Genomic DNA, 11,368 nt, shown 5'->3' with positions numbered 1-11,368 from the left:
CTTGTTACTATTTCAGTTGAAACACTGCACATTTCTGGTCTATCTAGCATATATCTCCTATCCCAAAATTTCGAAATAACCCCCTTTGCCATGTCTTCACATTCCTCCATTTTTTTTGTATGGAACCGTTTCTCCAGATTCCATTGGAAACAAAACATTTGTCGGGCCTCTTCACTTTATGGGAACAAAGTTTCGTTCTCCTCCTATATGTCCTGTTCCCCTTCTCCCTTTTTTTCGTACTTCCTACGTGTATTGTCTTGCAAGTTACATTTATGTCCTGTTCATCGTGGAAAATGGAAGGAGAGATTGTGCCATTGTGTGGCTACATGTGTCTGACAGCTGGAAGATGAAGTAGTCGGCGAAGCTTGATAGTGATAGAATGGCCAATGATTCATATTACAATTACAGTTTAGAATCATGTCCCTGGGTTTCAAAGTGTCCAAGGTCAGCCCTTGGGGCTCTCTTTAATGCCATGATTTAGCATCTTGATTTGAGGGAAATTACTCGGTCTGGTAGGAAACTTGGCAGCCACAACCTGGGTAAAATAGCAATGCGAAATGCAGGACGGGAAATTGGCGCGAATTGTTTTTAAATAATACAAAAAAAATTATAATTTCCGAAAATATCACACGTTTTGAATCATTTTCAGATGTGTGACTCGGTCGGTTTTCAGTCGACCGATCGGCCTACCGGAGACAATTTAAGCTGTCGACCAGGTAGTTCTCCTGCGCAGTGAAATCGGTCAGCTAGGTGCCGATCGGCCAGCTAGCAACCGACCACCTCTAATTTGTACAACGGTTCGGCTAACGTGGTGCAGTGCAGCGGCAGCGCAGCAGCTAGGACCCCAGCTTTCTGCAAAAGATAAGAGTGAGGCGCGTGGGCAGTGGGCAGCCACTCTCCATTTTAATTAGCTTTCACCTTCATGCACACATGCAAGGGTTACTAATTTCAGCTAGCTGTATGCATGTACATCACTATTCTATTCTATTTTCCTTTTTCCTCAACTAAATCAGCTAGCTAGCTCTACCTAGCTTAGCTAGTAGGGTGAATGGATGCTATTTTAATTAGGGCATCTTCCAACGCGGTGACGTGCCGTGCGTTTGTGTCCGACGGGCCGAAAAATGTGTCTGGTATCACCTCTAGCGGGGCGTCACATAGTGACCGGGGCATCCGCGGCGACGCATATCTGGCCTAAATATGCGCCTCGGATGCGTCGCGGCGGACGCTGCACGGACGCGCAAAGTGTCCGCTCGCGTCTGGCGGATGTTTCGTTGCCCCGCTTGGCAGTGACCCCGCCTCGATGCGTCTTCTGCCTCCGACCTATATAAGCAGAGGCGTGCATCTCATCTCCTCCCACACTAAACCCTAGCCGCTGCACAATCTCCACTGTAGCACCGCTGCCGCTCAACCTCCACCTTTGCCACCATGAGCAGCGCCGGCCGCGCCTCCACCTCCACCTTCCCCGGCCTCGAGCTCCGACGATGACAGCATCGACGACCTCCTCGACCCGGTCAGGGACGCCAAGACCCTGGCTAAAGCGGAGAAGGAAGCAGAGGATGTGCAGGCGGCCCACGCGGCGTTCGATGTCGAGATGGGACGCCGCAGGGTGGCGCCCGCCGCAGCCGCAGAGGACGACGACTCCTACATCTCATGGTCTTCCGATGACCCTGATGCGCCTATCCCGGAGGAGAAGGCGGCGGAGCAGAGGGTGTCATGGGCATACCCTTCGGGTACCCATTATTAGTATACCTGGCTCGGCCAATATGGAGAAGGCCCAAGAAGGCAACCCGAAGAAGTAGTCGACTAGGACTCTTGTAAAACCCTAGGCTGGTTGCATATATAAAGCCAGCCAGGGCACCCGATAGGGAAAGGACAGATAGAAAACATAGCTCCGCCTACAGCGCCCCCTGTAAACATACTTGTGATCATATACTAGATTGCTAGCAGCACGTAGGGATCCTCCACCGAAATATAAGGGTAGATTGAAACAATGCTTCGACTACTCTGCTCGTTCGACCACGCCCGCCATTGCGCACTCGTCGCACCTAGGGGCTCGCCCGTCACGAATCCGACACCGCGGAATCAACACACTCGGGTGCTCCCCGTCGCGGATCCACTACATCGATTGCGTCCTCTTCATCATCGACTGCGTCCACCGCATCGACTACTTTCGGCCAGGCGCCGTGCAACTACATCGACTGTGTCCACCGCACGACCTCCTTTCACGTCGGCTTCGCCATAGCTGATAAAAAAGCTAAGTGTCCCTCTTTAAAGATTCAATTATTATTTACTTCCGTTACACGCGAATACTTAGGGGTTGCACCATTACATCATTACAGCAAATTCACCCAACACACGTGGCTGCGCCATTACACCGTTACCGCAAATACACCAGTGGATTTATTTTCTTCGGCTCTGGATATATCTTCCCCGGCTCAGTAGATTTATTTTCTTCGGCTCCCGGAACCTCCATCGTCGCTCTTCTCCGAAACCCAAGTCTACAATCCGTAGGCATTGGCGAGGTGATCCCTCGTCACCAAGCCCTAGCGGCCGCACGGCAGGCGTCTGAGAAGCAGACAAGGGAGGGACGCAACGACGGGGTTGGGTCGTCGGGTAGCAAGTAGTCTAGGTTTCTACAACTACAACGACGGGGTTGGGTTGTCGGGAGGCGAACCACGACTAAAGACCTGAGCCCAGCACGCTCGGTGCCCAGCTGGTGGACAGGGGGAGCTTTAGTCGCGGTTGGCCAGGGGGTCTTTAGTCGTGCTTAATTGATCCCGGTTGCGCAACCGCGACTAATGGTAGTTGCGAACCGGGACTAAAGCCTCTTTTTCTACCAGTGAACTAAACAATAATATATTATTTTAATTCTTATAGGTAGCTGGCGTCCGCGAATTTTTTTTAAATAATACGAATTTTTTATTTAATTCCAGGAATAGCGCGCGATTTGGCGGGAGATGGTGGCGGAAAGAAGTGGCGGGAAGGGTGGCGGGATAAATTTGGCGGGAGATGGTGGCGGGAAGAAGTGGCGGGAAGGGTGGCGGCAAAGGGCGGGAGGGAAATACGGCGGTGTGAACGGGAGCGGGAGAAGATATGGCGGGAAAATAATGGGGAGAAGTGCCAGCAGATATCCTCGTAATAAACCTAAACTAAATCCATGCAGGGGTGGGTCTGTAGGCAGCCGATCGGTCGGTAGGTGGCCAACCAATTGGTCAGCTATCGACCAATTACTTTCCGACTTGTAATCGGCCGGCTACTGACCGATCGGTCAGTAGCTGACCGACCAGGTCACACTTTCGCAATTTTTTGAAATCGCGCGCTATTCCTAGAATTAAATAAAAAATTCGTATTATTTAAAAAAAATCGCCGGAAATTGGCACTGCTGCCTACCGTTGTGAGGCTGGTGCCAAAACAAATGTATACAATTTTTAGCCGAAGCATCCCGGTATGGCAATGCCAAATAAGCCGAGCTAATAAAATGTGCGGTTGGGTTTGTGGAAACTTGAAATTTGACGCTGGTGGCAAGTGGGTTTGGAAAGAGAAATGAGAATATTGTCATTGCACAGATCCTGCATATCTTGCTCGAGTGATGCGGTGGCCAATCAGCGAAGATGGCATACACGCAACATGGCCAACTGGTGAGGATTATGCGTGCATTCATGTCTTCTTAAAACGTCGATTGCATCCTTATCCAGCAAAATGTGGAGGAGCATATGGACGAGACATGAAACTGTTGAGATATATATCCTTGTATATCCGGATGTGTATCTTCTGTAGTTATGTATAGCGATACATATCTTTGTATTTATTATTGGGCCCGCCTCCTTCCTTGTATAGTCGAGGACGTGGCCTATATATCTAACGCCATATGCACCCAATTAATACATTGTGAGTTACATCCCTCTCTACATGGTATCAGACACCTACCGTTCCTAACCTAGCCGCCGCGCCCCTTACTCCCCGCGCGCGCCGCCCCACCCTCCAACCCTAGCGTCGCCGCCCTTGTGCCGCCGCTGCGTGTGCCCCTCCTCACGCCGCGTCGCCGCCGCACCTGCAGCCGCCGCCGCGCCTCCCTCCCCAACCCCGCGCCGTCGCCATCCCCCGCGCGCGCGTCATCATGTCGTCGGTCTCCAACGACATCAACCCCTTCGCCTACAACCCATGGACGGGGCTCATCCACGCCTACAACATGCCGGTACCGCGCCCGCCGACTCACCAGGTGCACTTTACCGCGACACCGCCCTACGCCCCGGTCTTCACCGCCACGCCGCCGTCCTACGCCCCGGCCTACCACGCCGCGCCCGCACCTGGCTCTTACGCCGGTGGCGGCAACTGGTTTATGGACACGGGCGCCTCGTCTCACATGGCCGCTCACCCGGGTAACCTTTCCCATTCCTTTCCCACTTCCACCGAGTCTCGCATCATTGTCGGTAACGGCGCCGGTCTTCCTATTTCTCACATTGGTTCTGCTAATTTTCCATCTACTTCTAAACCGCTGTCTCTCAATAATGTCCTTGTGTCTCCCCAGCTTATTCATAATTTAGTCTCTGTTAAAACTCTTTCTCGTGACAACTCTGTGATTGTTGAATTTGATGCTTTTGGTTTTTCTGTTAAGGACGCCCGCACCCGGATGGTTCTCCATCGATGTGAGAGCCCCGACGATTTGTATCCGGTGATGTCGCCTTCCACCCCCGATGCCGCACCTCGTGCTCTCTCCGCAGGCGTTGATCTTTGGCATGCTCGTCTTGGACATCCCAGTGCCAACACGCTTCACCAAATAATGAGGGGTTTTTCGTTTTCATCTACTAAACAGTCTTCACATAGTTGTGAAGTGTGTCGTCTTGGTAAACACGTTCGTCTTCCTTTTAGTCAGTCTTCCACTGTTGCGTCTATTCCTTTTGAGTTAATTCATAGTGATGTATGGACCTCTCCAATCCCGAGTAATTCTGGTCTTCTTTATTACCTAGTTATTCTTGATGATTTTTCTCATTTTGTGTGGACGTTTCCCCTCCGTAAAAAGTCCGATGTCGCCACCACTCTCACAGCCTTCTACGCCTATGTTTCCACCCAGTTCGGTCGCCCCATCCACGCCCTACAAACTGACAACGGAAAAGAGTTTGACAATGTCGCCGTCCGCACCCTACTCTCCTCTCACGGCACTATTTTCCGTCTAACCTGTCCATACACGTCCCAACAAAACGGCCGTGCCGAGCGTATCCTCCGCACCCTCAACGACTGCGTCCGCACACTCCTATTCCACAGCCATGTTCCCCCCACCTTTTGGCCTGACGCCTTAGCCACCGCCACCCTCCTTGTCAACCTTCGTCCGTGTCGTCCCCGTTGGAACTATGCACCTCATCACCTCCTTTACGGTTCCCCTCTATCCTACGACGGTCTTCGGATTTTCAGTTGTCGTTGTTATCCTAGTATCGCCGCCACCACTCCTCATAAACTCGCCCCTCGTTCCGTTCCGTTTGTTTTCCTCGGTTACCCGGCTAACACCAAAGGCTACCGCTGCTATGATCCGGTTTCTCACCGCGTCATCACTTCCCGGCACGTATACTTTGATGAGCATTGCTTTCCTTTTGCACAAAGACAGGTGGTCGCCACTCCTTCGACTACTGATGGTCCCCGGCGTCGACCCCCTGCAGGTCCGCCGGCTGCAGTGCCCTCGAGCTCGGACTCGGGCACTGCCTCGTCGTTCTCCGCCGCGCCCTTGAGCTCTGTCTCGGGCGCTGCCTCGCCACCCTCTGGGTCACCCTCGAGCCATGTCTCGGGTGACCCCACGCCGACACCCGCGCCGACACCTGCGCCGACGCCCGCCTCGACGCTGCCTGCGTCGCCCTCGAGCCTCAGCTCGGGCGCCGCGCCGTCTTCGCCGGGCGACGCCCCTTCGCCGGGTTCATCCGCCTCGACGCCACTTGTGTCGCCCTCGAGCCTCAGCTCAGGTGCCGCACCGTCCTCGCCGGGCGACGCCTCGCCTCCGGCTCCGCCGTCGCCACCTCCGCCGCCGGCCACGGGGCCCCTCACGCGCGCCCGTGCAGGGATTCGCGTCCCGAGCACACGGTACCCCTCGGACGAGTACGTCTGCACTGCGTCGACTTCCGCGCCTTCAGCATCCACGCCATCGCCCCTGCCCGCCTCTGCCCGGGCTGCTCTCCGCGACCCGCGGTGGCTTGCGGCCATGCAGGACGAGTTCGACGCCCTGCAGCGGAACCAGACATGGACGCTTGTTCCCCGACCCCCTCACGCCAACATCATCACCGGGAAGTGGGTCTTCAAGCACAAGTTCCATCCGGACGGTACTGTCGACCGTCACAAGGCGCGGTGGGTGGTTCGTGGCTTTCGCCAGCGTGCCGGCGTCGACTTCACTGACACCTTCGCCCCGGTTGTCAAGCCCGGGACGATCCACACCGTCCTTCAGCTCGCGGTCTCCCGTGCGTGGCCCGTGCACCAGATGGACGTCTCCAACGCCTTTCTTCACGGCCATCTCGAGGAGCAGGTCTTCTGCCAGCAGCCCACGGGTTTCATCGACAGCGCCCACCCCGACCATGTGTGCCTGCTCTCGCGCTCATTATACGGGCTCAAGCAGGCCCCACGCGCCTGGTACCAGCGCATCGCAGCGTTTCTTCACCAACTCGGCTTCCGCTCCACCCGCTCTGATGCCTCGCTGTTTGTGTACCACAATGGTGCCACCACCGCGTACTTGCTGCTCTACGTCGACGACATCATCTTGACGGCCAGCTCCACGGACCTCCTGCGACAAATCACCGAGCGTCTTCGCGCTGAGTTTGCCCTCAAGGACTTGGGGCCCCTGCACTACTTCCTCGGCATCGAGGTCGTACGTCGCACCGACGGCTTCTTACTTCATCAGCGCAAGTACGCCCACGAGCTCATGGACCGCGCCGGTATGCTTAATTGCAAACCCGCGGCCACGCCTGTCGACACGAAGTCCAAGCTCTCCGCCACGGATGGTTCGTTGGCCACGGATGCGTCATTTTATCGCTCCATCGTCGGTGCCCTGCAGTACCTCACCTTGACCCGCCCCGAGCTGCAGTATGCTGTCCAGCAGGTGTGCCTTCACATGCATGCTCCGCGGGATCCTCATTGGGCTGCGGTCAAGCGGATCCTCCGCTACATTCGTGGCACCATGGACTTCGGCCTCTCCCTCCACGCCTCCACCGCCACGGACATCGTCGCCTACTCGGGCGCCGATTGGGCAGGCTGCCCCGACACGCGTCGCTCCACGTCTGGCTACTGCGTCTACTTTCGGACCTTCGCTCATCTCCTGGTCGTCTAAGCGACAACCCACGGTCTCTCGCTCCAGCGCCGAAGCGGAGTACCGGGCTGTTGCTAACGCGGTTGCCGAGGTCTCTTGGCTGCGGCAACTCCTCGTTGAGCTCTCCTGTCCTGTTGCCAAAGCCACCGTGGTCTATTGCGACAATGTTTCCGCCGTCTACCTCTCCGCCAACCCGGTCCACCATCGCCGCACCAAGCATATTGAGCTGGACATCCACTTTGTTCGGGAACAGGTGGCCCTTGGACACATTCGAGTACTTCATGTGCCCACCTCCCAACAATTTGCGGATATCATGACCAAGGGTCTCCCTACGGCATCATTTGAAGAGTTTCGGTCCAGTCTATGCGTTCGACCAGGCGACGCTTCAACTGCGGGGGGGTGTTGAGATATATATCCTTGTATATCCGGATGTGTATCTTCTGTAGTTATGTATAGCGATACATATCTTTGTATTGATTATTGGGCCCGCCTCCTTCCTTGTATAGTCGAGGACGTGGCCTATATATGTAACGCCATATACACCCAATCAATACATTGTGAGTTGCATCCCTCTCTACAGAAACAATACAATATGTGGAGGTACATTTTATTTGCTGAAGAGGAACGACCCTGTTTTAAGTTAGAGCCTAGAGGTTAAAGAGTAGCGACCAACTCGTATCCACCTGATCTCCTCCTCTGAGATGGAAGCGACGCGGCGCCTGCAAGCCGCTGCTGCAAGAACACCAACACGGCTAGCAATGCTGCTCCGCATGGTATGACGATGTCCCACGCAACACCGAAGAGGTCGCTGCGAGGGCTGGCGTATATGTCGGAGGGGTTTATGCTTGGCTCGTAGATCTTGGCCCTGACTACATCATACACGTGAGGCATCACGCGGGTCATGGTGCACCCTATGTAAAACCATGGCGAGAGCGCTCGAACTCTTGAAGCTGCCAAGGACGCGTTCAGAATCACCTGAGGGAGCAGGAAGCCGTCTAGTATCAGTCCTGCGTATGACACGAGGTACTCCCAGTCCCAGATCGTGGCTGGCTCTTCGCCGACGCGAACGACCCGAATGACTTGTGTGTCCTCGCTTCCGGCATGGGCGTTGATCACGTGGATGGTCGCGGCCAGGATTCCTCCGAGCAGGTACAACGGTAGGCATATCTGCAGCACAATCCTCTCCGACACGATGACGGGTGACGACGGTATGGTTTGGTCGGCTGATCTCTGGCGGCCGGACCACGCCAGCTGTAGGAGGCGCAGCTGCAGAACGAAGGCGACGAGAATAGGCGCTCTCAGCATCGCCTCGTTCATCTCAAGCGACCCGCCCATCGGGTAGGCAAAGTACCGACTCCTCCTGCTCTTGAACATGGCCTCAAAGTTGAGCAGGAGAGGAGTGAGGTACCCCAATGCGAGGATGGCGAGCATGGCGATGGATGTTCCCGCGGCCGCCTCGGGGTTCTTCTTGGTGTGGAGGATCTGCAAGACGGCGAAGACGCACGACAGCGTCGCGGAAGCCACCAGCATGATGCTCTCCAGGTCCATCCTCGAAATTTCCGCCGACACTTGGTCGGAGTACATCCCATACAGAGTAATGTCGATCTTCTCGAAGAAAAGAGGATCGGTCTTCTCTCTGAGGCTGTTGAATACTCCTTTGCCGTGCCCTCCCCTGGCTTCAAGGGAGGCAAACTGCACTGTCACAAGTATCTGACAATCGGTCGAACCGTTGCGCTCTCGGCAACCGATCATGAACAGGAGGCCCCTCTTTGGATCATAGACACCCTCTGCTAGGATTCGCCGTTCTTGGAGGTGAACTGAGTAATTTAGCACATTCCCAGGACGCACCCAGTTGTCAGGTGGAGCATTGTGGTGTATGTCGTAGCTCACGCTCATCAGAGGATCCTGCTCCGCCTCAACAAGCTGCGAGAAAGAATCGTCGGCGGCCAGCCTATCGCCGGACACCATCGCCGAACCAAGTGTGACTGGGAAGGCTTGTCCGTGCCCGTCGCCCTGCTGCTGGTAGAAGTCGAACACAAAGTCACGGTAAGTATAGTTACCCGGGAAGGAGTGAGACTCCTTGATCTTCTCCGTTTCTATTTTCAGACGATAATGCTTCTTGGCCTCCTCAAGCATTGTGTCGTTGTAGCTGTACTTCACATCTGAGAGGTCACTGCTTCTGTGGTTGTCGGAGTCGTCGATGCTCGACACTGTTATCGCACCGCTCATAAGTTCGGCATCATCGTTGTTGCCCGTCGATTTCCAAAGCTTCCCAGACACGAGGCTCCGGCTCCGCATCGTCCACACGGCCGGGAACCAGAAGCTCATCCTGATCCCACACTCGTGCTCTTGCACCGTCAGAACAGATGGAGCCAAGGACGAGCGCACCACCCGGCACACCCGGAGGCAGAGCACGCCACGATCCCGGTCCCAGCGCCCCTCGGCCACCACCGCCTCCTCGTCGACCACGAAGCGGCCTCGACGGTAGTAGTACCCGCGCCTCTCGGGCCCAGTATCGTTGGAGAACCCCACGTACGCGCGCACAGTGCCGTCTGTGTTGCACCGCACCTGGTTGACGTGCATCCGCCGCAGGAGGGCGGCACCGCTTTGCTCCTGCAGCATGTACGAGGTCACGAGATGTTCTTTCAGGTGAGCACACCAGGTGGAGTTGATGCTGCCGAGCGCTTGGAGCGAGCCCCTTGTCTGCTGCTTCGGTGTGTCGCAGGCCACACCCTCTGATCCGTACTTGTAGTCGTCGCCCTCGGCGTACGCGAGGAGGTGGATGATGCCCAAGTCAGCATGCCCCTCTAGTGTGCCGGTTACGAAGGGGTCGGTGAGTGTGGGAGGACTGGGGACGTGGAGGCGGAGGGCGATATCCTTGTAGAGCTTGAGAGATCCGTCGGCAGCGAGCTCGGTGCCCGTTCCGACCATGCAAAGCTGGAGCGAGGCGGAGGAGTAGTAGCCGTCGAGGAAGAAGGAGATGGACCTGGACCTGAACCTGCCGATAGTGTAATTATCATAGTGGTAATTATGGCTGCGTCGATCGCCCTGGTATGGTTCTCCGTGGGGGCCTTTGATGGTGAGGGTGGCGGTGAGGTGGGCAAGAGCCGGGTCGCTGGTGCGGGAGGCGCCGTGGGGGAAAACGGAAAATGAGCGATATATTCTGTTGTAGAGGTCATCGCCGGTGGAGAAGAGACTGTCTGCTCCTCCAGAGAAGTAACCGGCGGATATCTGGAAGGAGCGGGTGAGTGAAAGGACGTCGTCGTCCTCGGTGTGGCTGTCAGAGGCGTGTTTCAGGGAGGGGCAGAGGGAGGAGTAGGAGGAGGCGGTGAGAGCGGCGGAGATGGTGCTGGTGGACACGAGGAGAAGGAAGCAGAAGTGGTAACTGTCGAGGTTGTTCAGTGATGGTGGCGCCATTTCTTGGCTGGTGGAGCTTGTTAGCTTGCTGGGAGCTCTGAGCTCTGGAAGGAGGAAGACGAAGGATGCGCCTGCGATGGGTTTATAGTTTATAATGGTAGTATAGCTGGGTGGAGTGAAATGAGTGAATGGTAACTGCTCAAGTTGGAATTGCTCGACTTCTCTTGGACCATTGGTGGCTGTCCCATCTAGACTGCATCTATATGTCATTTTCACGGAGGAAAATGGAACGAAACACTATCTTGTGGTCATCACTAGTAGTGTCTTCATCAGGGAAGATCAACGCAGTCAGCAGTGAGTATAATGGCCAATAGACTTATCCTGTCATGTTATTCAAAGTAAACGGTCAACGCTCAACAATTTCGATCGTTTTCCTGGACTGAACTCCGCGGACTCTTGGAGCCCTGCTAGGTAGTGTGTATGCGATTTAATTAGCGGAGGAACCAACAAAGCGTCCCAGCGCTACAGATTACTCCAGTTCAGAAATAATTATTGTGTAATCCGAGAAAAGCTTTGTCAGGAGATTCCCGGTACCTCTGTGCATGCCGGAGCACAATGCGGATTGTTCACATATGTATTATTGAAGTCTATCAAAATATATAGCCTAACCATTTCTATGAATTTTAATTTCTGGTTGAGTTGACTAGTGCATTAATTTAATATAATAGTGTA

At 55.0% G+C, this 11,368-nt stretch overlaps 1 protein-coding gene across 1 annotated transcript; it reads right to left on the bottom strand.

The window, feature by feature from the left end:
- Positions 1–7,725: 7,725 nt before the first annotated feature.
- Positions 7,726–10,832, bottom strand: LOC127343330 (uncharacterized). The gene has a single exon (XM_051369445.2). It carries the CDS (start codon positions 10,694–10,696, stop codon positions 7,934–7,936), a length of 2,763 nt encoding a protein of 920 aa, XP_051225405.1. The 5' UTR covers positions 10,697–10,832; the 3' UTR covers positions 7,726–7,933.
- Positions 10,833–11,368: the final 536 nt, after the last annotated feature.

Source organism: Lolium perenne, chromosome 3 (genome assembly GCF_019359855.2).
Source record: "Lolium perenne isolate Kyuss_39 chromosome 3, Kyuss_2.0, whole genome shotgun sequence".
Taxonomy (NCBI): Eukaryota; Viridiplantae; Streptophyta; class Magnoliopsida; order Poales; family Poaceae; genus Lolium; species Lolium perenne.
The sequence above is the reverse complement of the archived record's forward strand: the minus strand, read 5'-3'. Positions and strand labels throughout refer to the sequence as shown.

What these genes read in the sequence shown, in the direction of transcription:
- LOC127343330 (XM_051369445.2), bottom strand. Translation starts at nt 10,696, where the DNA reads ATGGCGCCACCATCACTGAACAACCTCGACAGTTACCACTTCTGCTTC.